Source organism: Hemiscyllium ocellatum, chromosome 37 (genome assembly GCF_020745735.1).
Source record: "Hemiscyllium ocellatum isolate sHemOce1 chromosome 37, sHemOce1.pat.X.cur, whole genome shotgun sequence".
Classification (NCBI taxonomy): Eukaryota; Metazoa; Chordata; class Chondrichthyes; order Orectolobiformes; family Hemiscylliidae; genus Hemiscyllium; species Hemiscyllium ocellatum.
In genome coordinates this window covers 17,116,402-17,139,713 of record NC_083437.1, presented here as the reverse complement: position 1 = coordinate 17,139,713, position 23,312 = coordinate 17,116,402, and the positions used below count along the sequence as shown (strand labels likewise).

At 40.6% G+C, this 23,312-nt stretch overlaps 1 protein-coding gene across 3 annotated transcripts in view; it reads right to left on the bottom strand.

Moving 5' to 3' along the window:
• The window catches only part of LOC132833523 (N-acetyllactosaminide alpha-1,3-galactosyltransferase-like), a 43,113-nt gene that overhangs the window by 9,293 nt on the left and 10,508 nt on the right, over window positions 1–23,312 (bottom strand). For all 3 annotated transcript variants that reach the window (XM_060851874.1, XM_060851876.1, XM_060851875.1), the window contains exons 3-4: window positions 10,320–10,415; window positions 3,869–4,006 (exon numbers count right to left, since the gene is read on the bottom strand). In XM_060851874.1, coding sequence (XP_060707857.1) covers window positions 3,869–4,006; window positions 10,320–10,415 — 234 coding nt within the window. The remainder of the gene's footprint in view (window positions 1–3,868; window positions 4,007–10,319; window positions 10,416–23,312) is intronic.

The following is a 23,312-nucleotide window of genomic DNA, read 5'->3' as shown; positions in this document are numbered from 1 at the left end:
AAAAGACCTCATTTTTGACTGATCCCTACAAATCTGACACAGAAAGAGGGGTACTAAAGGCTAAGAGTATACTCTCTGTCAGTACTTTATATCACCAATTGGGGGGTGCCACCTCAGATGAGTCTGATCGACTCTGCAAGATGTGGGAAAGAGAGCTGGGTGTTGAAGTTTCTTCAGAGGCATGGGAGGATACTTGGGAGAATGCAAGGAAGAATCAATTTGCAATAGGACCCATGCTTTACAGTTGAAGGTTCTCCACAGGGTCCACTTAGCCCCAGACCATTTGTCAAAATTTAAACAGAAGTATCTTCAGCATGTCCCAAGTGTACTCTTACCCATTGTCTTTGGTCTTGTGACAGGCTTCAAACATATTGGAGCGCTGTGGTGGGTGCAGTGGAGAGGAGTTTAGGTGTAGGGTGGAGAAGGACCCTATTTCGCTCCTTTTGGGCCTACCCATTGTATTTCCTGCAGACTCACATAAGGAAAAAACTTTTCAATATTCTTACATTCTGTGCAAGGAAGAATATCTTGCTAGGTTGGATATCAGAAAACCCCCCAGGCCTGTCGGGTTGGCGAAAGATTGTTATGGAGCATATTCCCCTGGATTTTTTCACAAATATGGTACACCACAAAACTGAGAATCTTTACAAGACATGGCAACCCTTTTTGAAATACCTGGACACAGATTTATCTGCCATACTAACAAGGGCTTTTATATAGCCATGACGATTGTGTTTCATGAGTCCAATATCCAGGGAGGAGGAACTGTGAGTGTACGAGTGTTTTATTTGGCTGCGCTGAGTTATTAATATTTATTTGTTTGTGGTTAGGTATTTATTTAGTTAGTTAAATAGCCAGTTTAGTTTTTTAAAAATTTTATACTTCTCTATATAGGTTTATACATTCGTATAGGAGGGTGGGTTAGGGATTTTTTTTTATTTGGGTTTAGTTTTGTATTATTTTTGTACTGTTTTGAATTGCATTGTTTTGTATTTGTTGTAATATTTAAAAATCTTTTTTATTATTTCTTCTTAATAAAAATATATTAAGTCAAAATAAAACTGCCTTTCATATCAGTGACACTTTTAAAGAGCTTGGAGATTCACCCTCTCCCATTGTTGAAAAGTTGCTAAGTTGAAGACTGTTCCCAACACCTATGCTCCAAAACATTAGCACAAAAAAGGTGCCAAGAACACATGTGTAGACACCAAGAACTGTGCAGCCACCTTTAATGGTTTGTTATTTAAGATTCCACTGAACAGGGTTACGCCAGAGTATGTTTAACCTCAGTGACTAGCGAGATGGGAGTACAAAGAATTGGGATTTTTTTAGCCAGAAATCGAGAAAGAGTCAATTTTTACAGGAGATTGACCAATTCTTTAATCTCTACAGTAAATAAAATATAAAGGATTGATTCTTATTTGGTGTTTCCAACAAGTTCTAGACTCAGACAGGTACCTCTATAATCGCTGCTAACCCCATATCTCATCCCAGCTCCCTCATGTTGTAATTATATCACACCAAGTTTAGCTGCCTTTCCACAATCATGGAACAAACCTTTGCATTCTCTCATTGCCTCCTTGCATTCGCTCATTTGACTGGATGAGTGGAACTCCAGCAACAGTCAATGACAACACCCGGGACAAAGCAGTCCCCTTAATTGATAACATATCCACAAACATCTCTCCCTTCCCACTGATGCTCAGTAGCAGCATTGTGTACTGTAATGGCTTTAATTACTCTCAACCTGGATAAATCATTTCAGTAGCTCTTTGCTGGAGTTTGCAATGTTCAGACTGACTAGTGTATTTGTCCAACACTGACATTTCAAAAAGGAACAAGGTGGATGCATTCAGGGCACTTTGACTCATCCAGACGAATATTAAATGGTACTATACAAACACAAGTTCTTTTGTTCTTTACCTTGTTCCTGTTGGATAAATAATAAATGTTCTGAAAGATAACGACATTACATTAGCAAATCCAATCTGATAATGGCACAGAGTCTTTGGGTGAAGTAACCTTGCACAAAGTCCTGATGGAGACAGATGTCTCCTGGTTCATGCTCACTGTCATTATGCCAAATTAATGTTAATTGTATCTTTTGCTGCCAAGCATTAAGCTAAATCCTGTCACGCCTTTTCTCTAGTAAGCTATCACTGATAACTGGATAGACTCCTTAACTCAGCATAAAAAAGGTGGATTCTTCAGAGACCATGGGGACCGCAGGAGCTGGATATTATTATTTTGATACAATCCCGATCTTGTTCTAGAAGCTTCCATTAACTGTTTGATGTTCTATTACTGTGCCACATCAGGGGCTATTTAACTAGTTTCCAAAACATCATCCCAAACATCATCTCCCAGAGCTCACAATTAACCTAAGCGTGCAGTTCTGACCTGTTCTCTACAACAGCATTTAGGGAGTGCGACAATGAAGCATTGTACTGTAGCCTTCTTGTTCCAACATTCCAAACGGTCAGCATCTACACTGGGACTGTCAAACTTTCAACTCCATTCATTCCTATTTCCCATAGATGGCTGTATTTTACAGAATGTGCACTTGCCCTCTCTAAAGCTTGGATACTATTCCAATGGTTTTGTGGTTGAAATAGCGTACTAAAACAAAACCTGACTTATAATCAACTGGGCAATGTTACATCAATCAACTGGAGGTGTTGCCTTTAACATCCTGTGAATGCATCTTGCTCAGAGTGTAAAACCCTTAAACTTCTGAAGTAGTAAAATGAGAATTATTAAAACAAAAGCACAAATGGGGGCGACTTGATACATCACATCTACAACAATGCTCTGTGATAGATTGAAGACACAGTAAGTCATCTAGATCACCATGTAGCCCAAATTTATATTTGAATCTATGCACTCTCTTCCCTTTGGCCAGCCTTTCCCTTTATAACCCTTTAAACTTTCTTTTCAATACCAATCCAACTTCCTTTATTAGGAAAAGGGCAGCCTTGAGAGAATTCCACCACTGAGCACAAAGTTAAATTTAATTGTAGCTTTAGCTGCTATCCCAGCTGTTGTCAGACTGTGGGGAAGTTCCAGTCTCCTCATAGGCCACCTATACACTTGCCTTTTTGTTGTTGTGTTGCCATAATCTTACCATGCCACAGAGTTGCTTTCTGATTAAAGGGAGATGACTGGTGGTGATTTAACCTTAGCTCCAAGTGAGGGAAGAGGCCGAGAAGGAGAGTCCTTCACAGAAACCTCAGCTAGTGATGGGAATTAAACCCACACTGTTGGCATCACATTGTGTCACAATCCAACAAATTCAACTAAACCAACCCCCTTGTCTTTTACAGCATACCCGAGTGATATGGTTTCCACTTAATTGGTCTGTACAAAAAAACAACTCTTTCAAATGTCTGACAACATAAATTGAAATTTTAAACTAAATTTTAAAACAGAAGATGCTGGGAATATGTAGTGGGCCAGGTGTCACCTCTAGAGCGAAAGAAACAGATTTAATATTTGAACTTAATGACCTTTGTCATTTAAATGGTCATTGGATAAACATATGGTTGATAATAGAATAGTGTGGGTTAGATGGGCTTCAGATTGGTTCCACAGGTCGGCACAACATCGAGGGCCAAAGCACCTGTACTACACTATGATGTTCAATGCTCTATGTTGTCAGAAATTGACAATAACCTGCAATGTTTCTAATGTTATGAAGTCTGCCAAGTAAAATAAACAGGCTGCATTCTCCAGCTGCTAAACTTTCACCCCATCTCAGAATGGGTTTTACTGGTAGCTGTACTATAACAAGGCACTGACAGTGCAAAATTTCACACTATATGTAGAGCTTGATAATGGAATCCAATACAACCAAATTACAGCAACATACTTGCCAACTGCAAAGACTGTGAGACCAATAACAACATTTTGATTCTTGTACATTTCATCATAATGGGTGGGATTGAAGGTCCCATCCCAAAGGATCGGAGCTTTCCATTTTGTACAGGTCTGAACATCAGTTCTGCTCCTAAAGAGAAAGAGAAGAAAGGAATAAACATGAGAAAGACCATTCTCTTTCTTGCCTGTAACATTCTAGCTTCTTCTTGAGCAGACCTTGATGTCCACTGGTGCATAGCTGCTGTTGGACACCCCTCTCTCAGACATTCCTAACTGAGAGGGCACAAAAGTAACAATAGGAAAGAACGGTTCATTGAGAGAAGGATGGAAATGTTTGGACGTTCGAGGAAAGAATACAAGAAAAAGGAGGCCAAGCAGTTTGTGATTCTGAAAGGATGAGTTACAGCATGACTGAAGTGATCTATTTGACAGTATCGGAATACAAGACAAATTTAAAAGTAGCAATAGATAGTCGTTCTGCTATAACATGCATTTCGTTATCGCAAATTTGTTACAACGTGATTGAGAAATTGTGCATAGATTTCTAAACTGTGAACTTTTAAAACGTGTGTTGGCTGTAACACAATTACATCACCAAAACTAAAGTGCCGTTTCTAAAGCATGACTTTTCGATAACACGGGTTGCACAAGCAAGCAACCATTGCGTTATAGAATAACTGACTGTAGATGAAATAAAAATAAGGAAAACAGAGAGATTATGGTTGTTGGTGGTGAAATTTAATCTCAAGCTTTATGATTCTTACAACGGAGGTTGGAGGGGTCATTGTTTTCATTTCCTACTCCCACTTCTTGATTTGCCAATCCAAAGTTCAAATGTTCTACATCGGTGATACGCCAATTATAGGTGTCTCCAATGGTATCAGATTCAGTATGAAGAACAACTCAGCCAAGATTCTTCAGTCAACAATTAATGTTATACATCAGTGGGGTTAGTATATTGGAAAACAATCTCTGCTACTCCTGGATTCCACAATAATTTTTTAAAAATTAAAAGTTACACAAAATTCCAAAATTCCCTAATTTATTGGTCTTTCTCACACACAGGTTTCTGTAGTCAACAACAATGGCTAGTTATTACAAAAATAAATAGACTGTAGCTATAGACTATGAGTATGAATCACTGACATGTAACTCTACCCATTAAAACTCTAATCTCCTTTTAAAAATCACCCAATGCAATATACAGACAGACACAAAACACATGGGTGTCATGGATGGAGGGAAGGACTGTGAAGGCAGTTCAATGGAATTTGTTCAGAGTTTATGGACATGGTTTGCTGCTCCTCTATCTTCTTTCACCAGGTAGTACAGGGTGACTGGTTCACATTTATCAAGTTTCTAACTTGCTGCTCAAGAGCCACAGCTTACAACAACTGATAAGGGAAATCAACCTGACTTTCTTCAAGATTGAGGTGGTATTCATTGCAGTGAAATAGGTAGTTCCTTCTGTTCTGGGAGGTCCAATGGTTTTGGTAAAAACACTCACACCCACAAGTTGTCCAGCCACCTGAGAACCAACATTGTTGTTGTTGAGCAGATGGTTTTGTCATCAACCACTGGCCTCCACTCCACAGACTGAACCAGCTATTTGTTGCTGGCCGAATCTCCATTCATACACTGACCCCTACCTCCAACTCTTTTGTAATAGGCTTTCCCACTGCTTTAACCATCAGCTGTGTAAACAGCATTTATCAGTGTCAGGTAACTTGTTTTTACAATCTTATAAAAACCCTTTTCCTATTTCAGTCCAGAATCAAGAAAATAGGGGAAAAAAAAATACAAGTACCAAAAATAAATAAAGAATTAAAATATTACTGGCAGCTTGGACGATGCAAAAAGAGCTTTTGATGCTTCCAAGATTCACACACATTTACACACACTGATGACCTTGCAGATAACTTAGCCAGTTGTAGTTGACTAAATTCCCTTTGCTTCAGACAGTAAGGTGTATGCCAAGAAAATCCTTTACTGATTAGTAAAGGTAACTTCTGGTGGGTTTTCAGCCCACATATTTTGCTGAGTGAGTTACAAAGAAAGAGGAAGAGAGAACAATGGTCTGTTATTTTTCAAGCAGGCCTCAAATTCTCTCACTGATTTTGAAGAAAAACTCAATTGTCTTATTCTACTCTCACACTTCCAATAGAGTCCATTCATGCCGATATATTGCAGAACTTCATGTTTTACCTTAAGCATTGGAAAATCTAAGTTGGCCCTTATTTTTCTGCTCTACATGCTACTTGTTTAATCCCACAGTGTGGCTCAAGTAAGTCACTATTGCTTTGGTAAACTCACTTTTGGACAGATTAATGACCAAATTAGCTCTGTCGCTGATCAAAGTTCTTTTAAATGGTGCAAAATGTTCTTCCCTGGTTTGGGTAAACACAAGCCAGAACACAAACAGAACCGCTACATAATTCTTCAATAACTTTGATAGTTAATTGCTAAAACTTCAGATTAGACTCTCGACAGTGTTGAAACAGGCTCTTCGGCCCAACAAGTCCATACCGCCCCTCTGAAGAGAAACCCACCCAAACCCATTCTCCTACCCTATATTTATCCCTGATTAACACTGTGGGCAATTTAGCATAGCCAATTCACCTGACCTGCACATCTTTGGATTGTGGGAGGAAACCCACGCAGACACAGGGAGAATGTGCAAACTCCACACCAACAAGCGGGAATCAAACCCAGGACCCTGGTGCTGAGGGGCAGCAATGCTAACCACTGAGCTACCATGCCACCTAAACGTTTCTGGTTTCTTTTTCATTTCATAGGACATGACTTAATAGTGATGAAGCCAATCCAAAAGAACAAATGCTGATATTTCATTGGCTGCTTCATTCAATGGAATTTGGCAAATCACGTTGCCAAGTCAATTTTTGTGGAAAGTCCTGATTGTCCATTTCTCTCAGTGGAATCTCCTAATCTCATGTAGCATGTAAACTGGTCTTTGTCACTGCGATGACTTTGTGATAATCAATGCACAGTCATTGTGACCCACCACCAAAGGGGAGTTTCAGCTTTTACGTTTCAGTTCGATAATGTCACTGTCTATCATGAACTTATTACCTTATGAGATTATAAGAACTTCAGAAATAGGAGCAGGAGTAGACCATCTGGCCTGTTGAGCCTGATTTACCATTCAATAGGTCATGGTTGATTTTTTTGTGGACTCAGCTCCACTTACCTGCCCACCAGTTAACCATAACCCTTAATTCTTTTACTGTTGAAAAACTATCTTTGCCTCAAAAATATTCAATGAGATACCCTCAAATGCTTCTCTGGACAGGGAATTCCACAGATTCACAGCTCTATGGGTGAAGATATTCCTGCTTAACTCATTACTAAATCTGCTTCTCCTTATTTTGAGGGTATGCCCACTAGTTCACGTTTCATCTAAGGGGAATAGCCTCAAATAAGCTTCTCTCTTCCTCTCATTTGAACAATTTTCTCTCAATTGAGTTATAAGGATATTGTTTTATGGGAAGCACATTCTCGATAGCTGAATATTTATCCCTGACCTATTCACTCAAATAGATCCATGAATTTGAGATAGTTCTTGTAAATCACATTGAAGGCTCCTTAGAAGGAATTTGAAAGATGACCCTCCAGTAATCAAATTCACAATACAAAGTTGCTTAAAAACTTGAGAATATTGTACTCTCTTCCAGAAGACTATTGAAGTGACTTACAAATGGTTTTATTATCTTCACCAGTAATCAAGGAAGGACTGGATTATGTTGAATTATCTCTGAGTAGATTCTAAGGCACTATGGTACAAAGAACTGCAGATAAAGTTTGAATGCACATTTCTTTTCCCAACTCCCTCTTTGTTAGAGCAGAAATGCTCAAGGAAATTTTAAAAATTAGTGTCCCATTTAACTTATAACAATTGGTTTTAGTCAGTCCAGTCTTATTACCGTGGAAGCATATTTTCTTTATGCTGGATAACTACCTAAAATAGGTCACTCTTACCAAATCCCACTTCTGATTTGGAAATGCCGGTGTTGGACTGGGGTGTACCAAGTTAAAAATCACACAACACCAGGTTATAGTCCAACGGGTTTATCTGGAAGCACTAGCATTTGGAGCACTGCTCCTTAATCAGGTACTGTATTTTACTTGTACCTCCAATTTATCTGCTAACTCTCTCAATTTAGCCTTAAAGATTTTAAATCACCTTTCACTCCCAGAGAAGTCTTAGCAATATTCAAAGCCCTTTTGAAAATTCAATCTGTGTAATAAATTGAGTGCTGCGATGTAGTTTATGTCCAGTGTCTCTATGTACTGGTGTCTTTAAAAGAGTCAGAGACCCTCTTAAATTCAGTAAACTCCAAGCTCGGATCAGCCCCACTTTGTTATGATCCTAGCGGATGGGAAAACTGAATAAGTCAAAACACAGAATGACGTCTGGTTTGACGGACTATCATAAAACAGCGCAAAGAACTGCGAGTGCTGAAGATATGGAACTGAAATTGCTGGAGAAACTCAGCAGGTCTGACAGCATCTGTGGAGAAAAAAATATAATTAACATTTCAAGTCCAGTGACCCTTCTTCAGAACTGAAAGTAGCTAAGAAATGTTGGCCCTTATGCTGATGATACAAAGTGAGGGGGGAAAGGAGTGAACTGCTGTTAGGTGAAGATAGAACCCAGAGAGAAAGAAATTAGGTTTGGCAGACAAAAGGATGGTTGACTCTATGCCAGGGACGGAGAAAAGTTGCTCCTGGTGAGTAATGCTATTGCATTTTAATACTACTGCTCAGACAATTCTGATCTCCCTGCCAAAGGAAGGATATTGTGTGCAACTCGAAAGGGTTCAGAAAAGATTTACAAGGGTGTTGCCAGGGTTGGAGGGTTTTAGCTATAGGGAGATGCTGAATAGGCTGGGGCTATTTTCTCCTGGAGCATGAGGGATGACTTTATAGAAGTTTATAAAATCATGAGGGGTATGGTTAGAGTGAAGAGCCAAGGTCTTTTCCCCAGGGTAGGAGAGGGCATAGGTTTAAGGGGAAATGGGAAAGATTTAGAAGGGACCAAAGTGGCAAACTATTCACATGGAGAGCAGTTTGTGTATGGAATGAGCTGTCAGAGAAGTGGTGGGGGCTAGTATAATTACAACATTTAAAAGGTATCTGAATGGGTAGATGAATAGAAAGGGTTTAGAGGCATATGGGCCAAAGGTTGGCAAATGGGATTGGATTAATTAAGGATATTTGGTCGGCATGGATGAGTTTGACCGAAGGGACTGTTTCCATGCTGTACAGCTCTATCACTCTATAACACAGAGCATGGTGTGTATATGGAAAGAGCTGCCAGAGGAAGTGAGTATAGTTACAACATTTAAAAGACATTAGGACATGTATAAGGATAGGAAAGGCATAAATGGGGCTAGGAAACCTGGTTGGCATGGACAAGTTGAGCCGAAGGGCCTGTTCACATGCTGTTTGACTCTGTATATATTATACTGATTTATAATCAGTGACAAATAAGCTTATCACTTCCATTTCAGAGCTCTTAAAACATGGGAATATAGAACTTCAGAGCAATTGGCTCTGTTGCCCTAATTTCTAACATCACTGAATGAAGAGTGTGGAGTAATTCACTGTATCTCTTTCTCTGATCTAATTGCATGTTAGATTAGATTACTTACAGTGTGGAAACAGGCCCTTCTGCCCAACAAATCCACACCAACCCACTGAAGCGCAACCCACCCATACCCCTACATTTACCCCTTACCTAACACTATGGGTAGTTTAGCATGGCCAATTCATCTTACCCGCACATCTTTAGACTGTGGGAGGAAACCGGAGCACCTGGAGGAAACCCACGCAGACACGGGGAGAACGTACAAACTCCACACAGTCAGTCGCCTGAGGCAGGAATTGAACCCGGTTCTCTGGCGCCGTGAGGCAGCAGTGCTAACCACCGTGCTGCCCATATTTTGTAAGTGTCTGAAATTAGCTTCAGGTTAAGAAGAAGAGAATCAAATCTGAATCAAGATGCTAGTCATCCATTTGCACCATCTCTACAGTGGATCATTTCACTAACCAGGCTGGACACAAAGTAAGGATTTTATGCCTCAGGAGGTACGTACAGATGATACATCAGCTTTTCTGTTTGCAATATTATTTTCACTGCTTTTGAATTCATGCCAAGCGCTTCCAGTTGAATTTCAGTTTCTCAGGCACCACATCCAGGTTGTGTCTGCTGTTAGTCAAACCAAGAGTCACAGATACATAATGAAAAGAGGAAATGAACAACAGAATATTACAAGGATCAAATACATCAATAATTGCAAATACCACTGTGAAACACAGCAACGAGAGTCAGTGCTTGAGAACATTGCTCATTTGTACAAAATAGGAAAGCAAACATGAACACGTTTTAATATGGATTAACAGGAATTTAGAAAAGTACATACCAATAATCCAGGTAATTATCCACATGGTTTCCAGGTTTTAATTTAAATCCTTTGGGCAAATGGCACATATCCATGGGAAGAAGCCCTTCCATAAACCTGAAAGCAGGTTAGTGAATACACAATTAGGAACGAATTATAGTAACTGAGCAGTGGACATGGCTGAAATGTTTGAAAGTGTCTTTAATCAAAAGAAGGGGCAGGTTAAGCATTCCTCTCGCTGAGCTACTGAAATCTGACAAAGGTGGAATTGTGTCAGGAATATCCTATTTCCAAATTTGTCACAGGCCAACACCCACTCAACCTGGTTCCTCCCAGTCAGCTACAAGTTGATGCCAGGTAAGTTATTTGAATTAGTCAACCTTTCCTACCCACGCTAGGGCTCTTGCGGTCCAGTAGTAGTTTGCCTATCTTTTTTGTCCAGAGGCTCAGATTCAAGTCCACCTGCTACAGAGATGTGTCATGACATGTCTTAACAGGTTGATTTCAAATAACTTCTGCCGTATACAGGGAGCTAGCGGTAATGTCACTATAATCTCTCAGGAAACATGGGTTCAAATCCCAGCATGTTGGAGGGTGGGATTTAACTTTAATGGAGAAAAAGAAGAACATTTGGAATTGACAGTTATTAGTGATGGTGACTAATTATCAACTGCTGTAAACAACCATCTGTTTCACTAATATGCAGTAGGGAAGGAAATCTACCATCTTTAACTGGTCTGGCCGACATGATAAAGAAAGACTGATATACTGGGACATTTTGAACTGGAGGATAGGAGGTGGAGAGGTGACTTTAGAATTATGAGGGCATAGAAGGTTATTGGTAGGTGTCTGTTCTCTAGCATGGGGGATTTTAAGACCGAGAGCATATTTTTAAGGTGAGAGGAGAGAGATTTTAAAAAAAGATATGTGGCATTTTTGTTTTTATACAGAGGGTGGTTCACATGTTGAATGACCTTCCTGAGGAAGTGGTGGATGTGCTCACAGTTACAACATTTAAAAGACAAATAGGTACATGAATAGGAAAGGTTTGGAGGGTTTAATGTACCAAGCCAGACAACCACAAAATATTTTAAGAAGGTAGCCCAGCCCCTAACTTTTTCTTATTTTAAAGGCAGATGTGAAGGGAGTATTCAAGGAGTGATGCAGCTGGTCAAACCACTCGGCTTTAAGCAAAAAAGAACTTATTTAAACACTACAGTTGAAACACGAACAAAAGAAAATGGAATTTAAAATAACTTAATGATTTGAAAGCCTAATCAACTTTATATAGCAACTTAATTAGAGAGCTGTTTCAATTCCTATAACATCCTATAAACACACAACCTGGCAAAAGATAAATTCAAACTCAGGTTCTTAAAGGCAGGAGGGAATGACTTCCAAAAGAGATTTCAGACAGAAAGCCAGTCAGGAACCATCTGCTGAAGCTTGGAACTTTTCTGCACTGCAAGCAGCTTCTCACTGTTACATTTAAACCAAACCTGAACTGGGAGAACTGGCCACTTCCCTGCCATTGTTAAACTAGGCTCTTTGAGCTATTTCGGCAGCTCTGCATTTGCGACCACTCTTAAAACAAAAAGCCCAAGGACAAAATAACCTTGCTAAAGTGACAGCATTATCATAAGGGATACGGACCAGGAGCAGGCAGGTGGGACTAGTTTAGTTTGGGATTATGTTCAGCATGAATTGATTGGACTGAAGAGTTTGTTTCCATGCAGCATGACTATGATCATGTGATTCCAGCTCCACACCAATGTAGTTCAATTTCAGCAGCCTGTCAAAATAGCCTTTGAAGCATGCAGTGGAGACTGTATGGCTTTAGCTGGTAAACAGTAAAGAACCTAAATGGTAGTAAGTGCTGTTGCTACAGCCAACTGTAGCAGCTCTGAAGTGTTAGATTATAGAAATGCAGCAAGTAAGCAAGTGTGAAGCAAAGCTAAAGCAGTAGTAATGTGGGATTTTAAATGCAACAGACTAAGAGAGGCAGACAGGTATCTGTTAGAAAGGTAGTGAATTTCTGGTCTGTGTCAAAGACAGTTACTACAACAATTTGTCCTGGATAAATTGGGGATAAAGGGGAGAAACAATATTGGATTAGTAATGAGTCCGATTTAATTAGTCACTGAATTATGAGTGAACATTTATCAGTTAAAAATCACACAACACCAAGTTATAGCCCAACAGGTTCATTTGGAAGCACTAGCTTTCAGAGCGCTGCTCCTTCATCAGGTGGTTGTGGAGTATAAGATTGTAAGACACAGAATGGTTCAGCACCCATGGGGATGGCCTCAACTGGGACCTTAGGTTCATGTCACACTATAGGTGACCTCATTGCACCACACACACACTTTTACAGACTTAAACCCCTTTACACACCATCTCACAGACACTCCCCCAACCTCCCCCCACAACACACCCTCATGCACACATACATATATAAATTGGTGGGGTGAATTTGTACTTGCAGAATTACATTCTACTTTGCTCAAATATTGCATGAATCCGTGTAGATTCTGTAAATCAGTTTTTTAAAATTAGAATCAGTCTGATCATTGTGGCACAGATAGCCTCACAGGGAGTTAACACCTTCAATACCTTCTCTGGGCTGACATGACACCAGTTATTAAAGTGCACTTGAGAATATAAGTTTTAGAAAAAGGTTTTGAAATTTACAAATCAAAGAAACAATCCAGGTCTTTTTCAATATATAATTTCAGTTACATCACACTGTGAACTTGCTATAAATTGTGCCTTACAATCTTATTCTCCACAACCACCTGATGAAGGAGCAGCGCTCTGAAAGCTAGTGCTTCCAATTAAACCTGTTGGACTATAACCTGGCGTTGTGTGATTTTTAACTTTGTATACCCCAGTCCAAAACTGGTGTCTCCAAATCATTTATCAATTATTGCTCATTATGAGATCACATTCAATGTTACATTTGAAAGTGAAAAGCATGAATCAGCTACCAGAGTTTTAAATTTAGGCAAGACCAACTCTTAGGAGATGGAACAGAGACTTTCCGCAGGAAACTGGGGAAATCTGCTCATGGGTAAAACAGTTACAGTTCTGTGGAGGACGGACAACTAAAGAGATAAGGACAGCACAAAACGAAAAGAAAAGCCTGGTAAAAATGCATGAAAGGAAAAACACAGGTCCTGGGAAAGACTGCAAGACAAGCAAAGGGTCACAAAGCTATTTATAAGGACTACTAAAAGGGATTACAAAAGAAAGTGGCATGGTGGCTCAGTGGCTAGCACTATTGCCTCACAGTGCCAGGGGCCCAGGTTCAATTATTGCCTTGGACAACTGTATATGTGGGGTTTGCACATTCTCCCAGTGTCTGTGTGGGCTTCCTCCCACAGTCCAAAGATGTGCAGGTTAAGTGAATTGACCATGCTAAACTGCCCATAGTGTTAGGTGCATTAGTCAGAGGGAAATATAGGTCTGGGTGGGTTACTCTTCAGAGAGTTGGTGAGAGCTTGTTGGGCCGAAGGGCCTGTTTCCATACTGTAGGGAATCTAAATCTAATTGAAGCTTATGAAAGGGCTAAAGAAAAGATTTTCAAGTTACGTTAAGGGTTGGTGGGTGATCAGGAGTCACGTTTGCCCACGAAAGAATGAAAGTGGAGATATTGCCAGTGATTTTGGGGAAATAGCAGAGAATGTTGAATAATTATTTTATCTCAGTATTTACAGTAGAAGGAGGCTAGCTCACCAAGTACTGCAAAAATAGTGGATTGGGAACAGGGACTGAATAAAATTAACACAAGTAAAACATTGGTCATGGGGACACTAATGGAATTAAGGATTGACAAATCCCCAGAACTTTATGATTTCCATCTGAGAATGTTACAGGAAGTAGGAGAGCACATTGTAGATACCCTAACTATGACCTTTCAGTGCTCCCGAGATACAGGAGTCATCCTTCTGGATTGGAAAATTGCACCCATCTCTCCATGTTTTAAGAAGGACGAAAGAGGAAAACCAGAGAATGACAGACCAGTTCAGCTAACATTTGTGATGGAGAAATTGGAGTTGATAATCAAGGACAGGGTAACTAAACACCCAGAAAATTTTCAGGTAATAAGGGAGAGACAGCATGGATTCATGACACGTATGTCATACCTAACAGAGTCACAGAGTCATAGAGTCATAGAGATGTACAGCATGGAAACAGACCCTTCGGTCCAACCCGTCCATGTCAACCAGATATCCCAACCTAATCTAGTCCCACCTACTAGCACACGGCCCATATCCCTCCAAACCCTTCCTATTCATATACCCATCCAAATGCCACTTAAATGTTGCATTTGTACCAGCCTCCATCACTTCCTCTGGCAGCTCATTCCATACACGTACCATTCTCTGCGTGAAAAAGTTGCTCCTTAGGTCTCTTTTATATCTTTCCCCTCTCACCCTAAACCTATGCCCATTCATTTTTGAAGAGGGGATTTGTTGTTTATATGGACTTACAGAAGGCATTTGATAAACGGCCACATAAGAGACTGTTACGAAAGTCAGAGGCCCATGGAATTTAGGGCTAATTACTGACATAGTTGGGAAACTGGTTGAGTGGCAGGTGAATGAGTAGGTTCTGAAATTGGCAAGATGTGACCAGCGTTGTCCCCCAAAGATCACTACTAAGGCCTCAATTACTCACACTATTTATTAACAACCTGGATAGAAAGTCATACACCTAAATTTGCTAGAGTATGGGAGAGAAAGCAGGAGATTGGCATTAGGTAATGATGCTCATTTGAAGGGCTGGTGTGAGCACGATGGGCCGAACAGCTTCCTGTGCTGTAACAATTCAGAGGGAAGCTGCTTGCAATAAAGATTTGAAGGGAGCAGAAAGCACAGATCTTGCCTTCATTAAGTCAAGTCATTGAGTTTAAGAGCAGGAAGGTTTTACTGGAACTGCGTAAAATGTCAGTTAGGCCGCAGCTAGAGGACTGTGTACAGTTCTGGAATGGACATTATAGGAGTGATGTGATAGCACTGGAGAAGGTGTAGACGAGATTAATCAGGGTGTTGGCTGGGCTGGAGAGTTATGAAGAGAGATCGGACAGACTGGGGTTGTTTTTCTTAGAGCAGAGGAGACAAAGGGGTCGTGATTGAGATGTATAAATTGATGAGGGGTGTAGGCAGGGTAGGTATGAAGAGACAGTGAGGTCTGCAGATGCTTGAGATCAGAGTTGAGAGAGTGTTGCTGAAAAAGCACAGGTCAGGCAGCATCCGAGGAGCAGGAGCATCGATGTTTCAGGCCGGAGCCCTTCATCAGGAATAGATATGAGGAGACTCTTACCTTTTATGGAGGGATCAATAACCAGGGGCATAGATTTAAGGGAAAAGGAAAGAGATTTAGTGGAGATTGGGGGAAAAGCTTTTCACCTAGAGGTTGGGGGGATCCTGGAACTCACTGCCTGTAAGAGTGGTAGAGGCAGAAGCCCTCATAACATTCAAGAAGTATTTCGACATACACTTGCAATGCCAAGACAAATAAGGCTGGGGGCCAAGTGCTAGAAAATGTCAGTAGAATAATATGGTGGTTGTTTTTGTCCCATGCAGACTTGATGGACTGAATGGGGCTTTTTTTTTGTGCTGTATACATTTGTATACATTAAAAAAAAGAAACATTTTTATATTGTTTATATATTCAAACAAAAACAACAGATGAGGCACTGTTAGCAGGCATTGAATGCTTATTAGCCTAGTGCCACAGTGTTAGAAGGAAGTTCCCATTTAAATAGCAATGTAATGAGATATGTATTTGCAGGGCAGCTGGTTAAAATAGATTTACCAGAATTTACTAATGTTTACAGAACAATTCAATGATGTGATGTCACTGCTGGCACATTTTAAAAACCACACTCACCATTTGAGTGGAAACTGTCCAGTCAATTGCTGATAAAGGACGATCATTTTAAAGTGGAGGCCATATTAGGGACGGGGATGGGGTTGTACGTACAAAAATCATCCAAGTTGGCAGTCAGTAATCCTTATTGGATACTGGACTTTATAAGTAGAGGCTTAGGTGGAATTTAATGGTCATGATGGTGGACCTGTCCTCCTAAAGGAGAGAGGGTACCAATCCTGCTGCATCCATGAGGACCAATCATGAGAAGGCAGCCAGTGTGTTCCAAATTCTACTTGATACAATGACCCAGTGGAACGTCTGGTGTGCTACTAGGAATGTCAGAGACTGGCAGTCCTGCTGAAGGCTTCCTGATGCTGAGGATTGTTGACAAAACCTTCAGGAAAGATAAAAACAAAAGGTGAGTAGGGTGAGAGGACAGAGGCAAGTTAGGTAGGTCCTAGCTAGGTTTGATGTCTTCCCCCTACCAGGCTTTTCCCGTGCAAACAAACTGGATGCCTGAGTTGGAAGGACCCATCCACAAGACCACAGGTAAGTTTGCCAGGCTTCAGATAGTGGTTTGCCCACTGACACTGGTTCTTGAGGATTACTGGCAGCAAAAGGATGCTCTTAAATTGCCACTTAAAGGATTCAGTTGGCCAGTGGCTAGGAAGGCTTTTACTGACCCTTTTCTGCTCTGGGATTGGTCGGGATTGAGGGGTTACTAGGTGGTGTGAATGCAGGGCTGAGGGGCCAGGGCCCTGTGCTTTGCAAACAGGGAGAACATGCAGTTGCACAGCACCTAGTATCAATTAAAAAAAAAGTTTAAAAAGTCAAATGTGTCTTTCTTCAGAAGTCCTGCAAAATGCTTATTTATATACAAACATTTGTGATGTGGTGCAAACTGCTAGATTTATAATCATCTGACGTTTTGGCTCTGTTTTTTTAAGTTCATAAACAATGTGCTTTCTGGGTGCCTGAAGTTAATTATTAACTTGAAGATATTTATGTAGCTATGGTGATTTATTTTAAAATAGATTGCGTGGCCTGGCTTTAGACTGGAGTATTTTGTGGACTTCCTTCTTTTTCAGATTGCTTTGTAATCCAGCAAGGTAAAAATTATGGGTCCTCGAAATTTGTTAGAGACTTCTAAAAGTTGTTTCTCTTAAGTTTTAAAAACAAAATAAAAAAAAACATTCCCAACTTACAGAGGGAGACTTTGATTTTAATTTTGACTTTGAATTTTGGGCAGTCACGTAATGTCTTTGGAATAAGAGACTATGTAGATGAGCGCTCTGAGAGGGGGAAGCTAAATTGTGACACAGTTTACCACAGTGTGAGGAGTTAATGTTAGCCCCATATCAAAAATAGACATAAAACTGTGAGAAGATGACTTCAAGCTGAGTACATTGAAGCAGGTGTATGTCAGCTCAAGGGAGAAGCTATTTGCAGTTTCAGTCCAAAAAGGTGAAGTCATGCATGATTTACACCTACCGGGAAATTAAATACAAGGCCCAGGAGGTGAACATTGCACACTTGGTGGTTAATGTTGCTATACAAAAGCGGTTTTGTTTCATTTCAATTTAGGAAAAAGAGTATTTTGAGATTAATGAGATTACACTTTTACTGTATGTTTAGGAATACTTGAATTTGTGTTCCAAGGAGATAGGAGAAAGTGAGGACTGCAGATGCTGGTGATTAGAGATGAAAAAATGTGTTGCTGGAAAAGCGCAGCAGGTCAGGCAAAGGAGCAGGAGAATCGACATTTCAGGCATAAGCCCTTCTTCAGGAATCCCCGAGATGGTTTGGTTTATTTTATTTTAATGCCATTTTGTTTAATAATAGAAGTGAAATTCATTAAAGTAAAATCTGAAACATTCCATGCTTTCAGTTTAGCCAGAGATTGCTTTGTTAAAACCAGAATGAATCAAAACATGATCTATCAAGCCAGGTTCCTGTCCAGCATTTGACTTGTCCAGTAATAGCATCAGCTGGGGCCATGAGGACATAAGCTCAAGGCTTTTTCAGCCAAACAGTGATGATGGCAGATTTGAAGGTAAGATGGACAGTGCTCGAGGAGACAGAAGTGTTAACAATATCTGCTAACAAAAGGCATGGCCAAGGGAGTAGGGTGGTAGTCAGCAATTTGGTGTGATATATGATGGAGGAAGAACAATAAAGGTCCTAAGGGCAAGATGAGCATGAACAGGACATAAGGGAAATTGGGGGAGAAACTAGAGAAAGATGTATGCTAAAGGATGAGGTACTGAAGTAACAGGTTCACAGTGGACACCATTTCCCTGGCCCTGCACCCATCCCTAGAACATCTGGACAACAAGGACACCTATGTCAGACTCCTACCCATCAACCATAGCTCGACCTTCAACACCATAATCCCCTCCAGACTGATCTCCAAACTCCAAGAGCTAGGTCTCAGTTCCCCTCTCTGCAACTGGATCCTCAGCTTCCTGACCCATAGACCATAATCAGCGACAATAGACAACTCACCTGATCCACAATAACACTAGAGTCCCCCAAGATTGCATTCTCAGTCCCCTACTGTACTCCCATGACTGTGTAGCCAAATTCAGAATGAACACCATCTCAGAGTTTGCTGACAACAAATATCGAAAGGTGATCGAATGCTTGGTGTTGTGGTGTAAAGATAACAATCTCAATCTCAATCTCAATGTAGGCAAAACAAAAGAACTGACCACCAATTTCAGAAAGAAAGGAGGAAAACACACCCACAGCTACATCAACAGAGTGGAGGTTGAGAGGCTGGAGAGCGTCATGCTCCCAGGAGTGACGACAACCAACAACCTGCCATGGACTTCCCATATAGATGTGACAGTCAAGTAGCCACAAAAGTGCCTCTTCTTCCTCAGACGGCTTAGGAAATTTGGCATGTCCTTCACTAACCTCTACAGAGGCACCATTGAAAGCAAACTATCCAGGCGCATAACAGCCTGGTCTGCCCAGGACCGTAGGAAACTACAGAAGGTTGTGTGCACAGCCCAGACCATCACGGAAGCCAACCTTCTATCCACTGACTCCATTTAAACTTCTCAATGCCGTGGAAAGGCTGCCAACATCATCAAAAACCCCTCCTATCGAGTAATGCTATCTTACAACCTCTTCTGTAAGGCAAAAGATACAGAAATTTGAACGCACGCACCAAGAGGTTTAAGAATACCTTTTTTCCTGCCATTATCAGACTGACAAGTGGGCTGTCTCAAACTTGAAATAATATTGATCTGTTAATGTTGATCTTGCCTACTGCACCTCCTGTGCAGTGTAATCTGTATGCCTCACTCTGACAAAGCACCCTATGCTCTGTATGTCCTTACTTATTATGATCTACCTGTACTGCTTGCAAACAAAGCTTTTTACCGTACTCAGGTACATGTGACTACAGTAAACCAAGGAGGAAGGGTGAGATTTTGTAAAGCCAATTGAACAGATGGTTGGTAAAGTGGTTAAAACCAAAATCATGAGTGGCGTTACAAGTCATGTTCCAGAAATAATTAAATAGGCATCTGCAACTGTGGAAAGTATTACAATAGCATGCTGAAATTGATTGAGATTACAAATATCAGATGAAGTGGATAGTGAAATGTCACTCAAACCTGAGTCAGAGCAGGTAAGTGAAGAAGCATGAGAGCCCAGCCAAAGAACACAAACTTATAACATTTTGTTCCATTATAGTCAGTCCCAATGAGGGAAAAAATACTTAAACATGACACAAAGTGAGTAAAAATGTGTTGCTGGAAAAGTGCAGCAGGTCAGGCAGCATCCAAGGACCAGGAGATTCGACGTTTCGGGCATAAGCCTGAAGAAGGGCTTATGCCCGAAACGTCGAATCTCCTGTGCCTTGGATGCTGCCTGACATGCTGCGCTTTTCCAGCAACACATTTTCAGCTCTGATCTCCAGCATCTGCAGTCCTCACTTTCTCCACAAAATGAGTAAACAAATGATTTCCGATCAGATTTCCGATACTCTAAAAACAATCTGGCAGGATGACAAATGGAAAAAAGGGAAAAAGAAAATGGACATTCACATAGTTTGTTCAGGACACTGTCCTGACAAAGTCCACGAGGAGCCCAAAAGAGGAATCACTGTTATATCTAGTAACAAAGAACAAACTGGAGTAAACAAGAGCTGGAGGCATCGGGAAACTTCTAGGTAATAGCAATCACAGAATAAAATAACATTTTAAACATGAGGTTTGCATTATCCTAGGCAAATGAAACAGAAGATCAAGATAATGGATTCTGAAAATGATAAAGTACAATAATCCAAGGAGAATGAGAAAATCAAACATCTGAATCTGCTCTTGCTTAGAATGCCACCTTTATATCATTAGAAAATTTGGATGTGCAACTTCGATCACATCATCTCAGTTGTTAACTAATTTGGGACAATTCAGCTCGTCCACTTAAAATAATGCACTCGTTTTATAGTTGGATACAAAACAGTTGAGACAGGATATGTTCATTTTGGGAGATCATTCTCACTACGAAAGTACGGGGGGAGAAATACAGTGCTTCAAAATGCTTTATAAATAGAAATTAGTTTGCATTTGTGGTCAAAGAGCAACATTTTTGGGTTCAGTGATCTATTCTAATGTGCTCGTTCCCATTTGGTTTTTTTTTTAAAAAGTAAGCTTTCATTGTAGAGGAACTACATTTTAAATTATTTCTTGGGATATGGATATATTGGCTAGACTACCATTTAATGTCCATCTCTAATTATCCTGGGAAGGTAATAATGAACCCTCTTATTAAACTACTGCAGGCCACATTGTGAAGATGCACCAACGGCGCTATTAAGGGGAGTGTTCCAGGACTTTGATCCATTGATGGTGAAGTTAATATATTTCTAAGTCAGGATGGTGTGTGGCTTGGAAGGTGGTGTTATTTCTATATGTTTGCTGCCCTTGTTCTTCTAGGTGATAGAGTCATAGTCATAGAATCCTACATCACAGAAACAGACTTTTTGGTCTAACTAGTCCATGCCAACCTGATATCTTAAACTGATGTAGTCCCATGTGCCAGCAGTTGGCCCATATCCCTCTAAACCCTTCCTATTCATATACCCATCGAGATGACTTTTAAATGTTGTAATTGTACTTGTCTCTACCACTTCATCTGGCAACTCATTCCATATACACATTACTCTCTGCGTGAAAAAGTTAACCCTCAGGTCCCTTTTAAATCTTTCCTCTCTCACCTTAAACCCAAACCTTCCAGTTTTGGCCTCGCCTACCCTGGGAAAAAGACCTTCGCTATTCACCCTATCCATGCCCCTCATGATTTCATAAACCTATATAAAGGTCATCCCTCGCCCTCCAATGCTCCAAGGAAAAAAGCCCCAGCCTATTCAGCTTCTTCCCTATAGCTTAAACCCTCCAATCCCAACAACATCCTTGTAAATCTTTACTGAATCTTTTCGATTTTAACAACATCCTTCCTGTAGTGGGAGACCAGAACAGATTGCAGCATTCCAGAAGTAACCTAACGAATGCCCTGTACAGCCACAACATGACTTCCCAACACAGATAATCAATGTATTAACCATTGAAGGCAAGCATGTCAAATGCTTTCTTCACTATCCTATCTATCTGCGATGCCACTTTCAAGGAACTATGCACCTGCACCCGCACCCCTAGGTCCCTTTGTTTGACAACATTGTCCAGGACCCTACCATTAATTGTACAAGTCCTGCCCTGATTTGCCTTACCATAATACAACACTCACATTTGTCTAAATTAAACTATCGGCTACTCCTCGGCCCATCTGATCAAGGTCCCATTGTACTCTGAAGTAACCTTCTTCGCTGTCCACCACACCATCAATTTTGGAGTCATCTGCAAACTGACTAACCATTGATATAAATGATGAAAAGCAGAGGACCCAGCACTAAATCTTGAGGAATACCACTGGTCACAGGCCTTCATTCAGAAAAACAGCCCTACAGCACCACCCTTTGTCTCCTACCTTCAAATCAAATTTGTAGCTAGTTGGCTAGCTCCCCTTGGATTCCATGTGATCTAACTTTGCTAGCCTGATCGAATGACTAGCTGAAGCCCATATAGACTATATCTACTAATCTGCTTCAAAAAGCTGAATCAAGATTGAGAGACATGATTTCCCATTCGCAAAGCCATGTTGACTACCCTAATCAGTCCTTGCCTACCCAAATGCATGTAAATCCTGTCCCTCAGAATCCTCTCCAATAACTTACCCATCACTGACATCAGGCTCACTGGTCTGTAGGTCCCTGGCTTTTCCTTGCCACCTTTCAGAAATAATGGCACCACGTTAGCAATCTCCAGTCTTCTGGCACCTCACCAGTGGCTATCGATGATACAAATATCTCCAAAAGGAGCCCAGCTTTCTCTTCCCTAGCTTCTCACAAAGTTCTGGGATACACCCAATCAGGTCCCAAGGATTTACCTATCTTTATGGGTATTAAGATGTCCAGCATCTCCTCCTCTGTAATATAGCACTTTTCAAGATATCATTAATTACTTCCCCAAGTTTTCTAGGTTCCATATCCTTCTCCAGGGTAAATACTGACATGAAATGCTCATTTAGTATCTCACCCATCTGTGGTTCCACACAGACAGTCTTGCTCTTTAAGGGGCCCTATTCTCTCCCTACTTACTCCTTTTCCCTTCATGTATTTGTAGAATCTCTTTGGATTCTCCTTGACACCATTTGCCAAAGATATCTTGTTTCCCCTTTTTTGCTTTCCTGATTTCCCTCTCGAGGATTCTCCTCCTGTCCTTGTACTCTTTTAGGGATTCACCTGATTTCAACTGTCTATGCCTCCTCCTTTTTCTTGACCAGAGTCTCAATTTTTCTCATCATCCAGCATTCCCTACACCTACCAGCTTTGCCTTTCACCCTAACAGGAATATACGGTCTCTGAACTCTATCTCATTTTTTAGTGGCCTCCTACTTTCCAACTGCCCATTTACCTGTGAATAATCTCCCCCATCAACACTTGAAAGTTCTTACCTAATACCATCAAAATTGGCTTTACTCCAATATAGAACTTTAACTTTTAGATCAAGTCTATCCTTTTCCATAACTATTTAAAAAGCTAATAGAATTATGATTACTAGCCTCAAA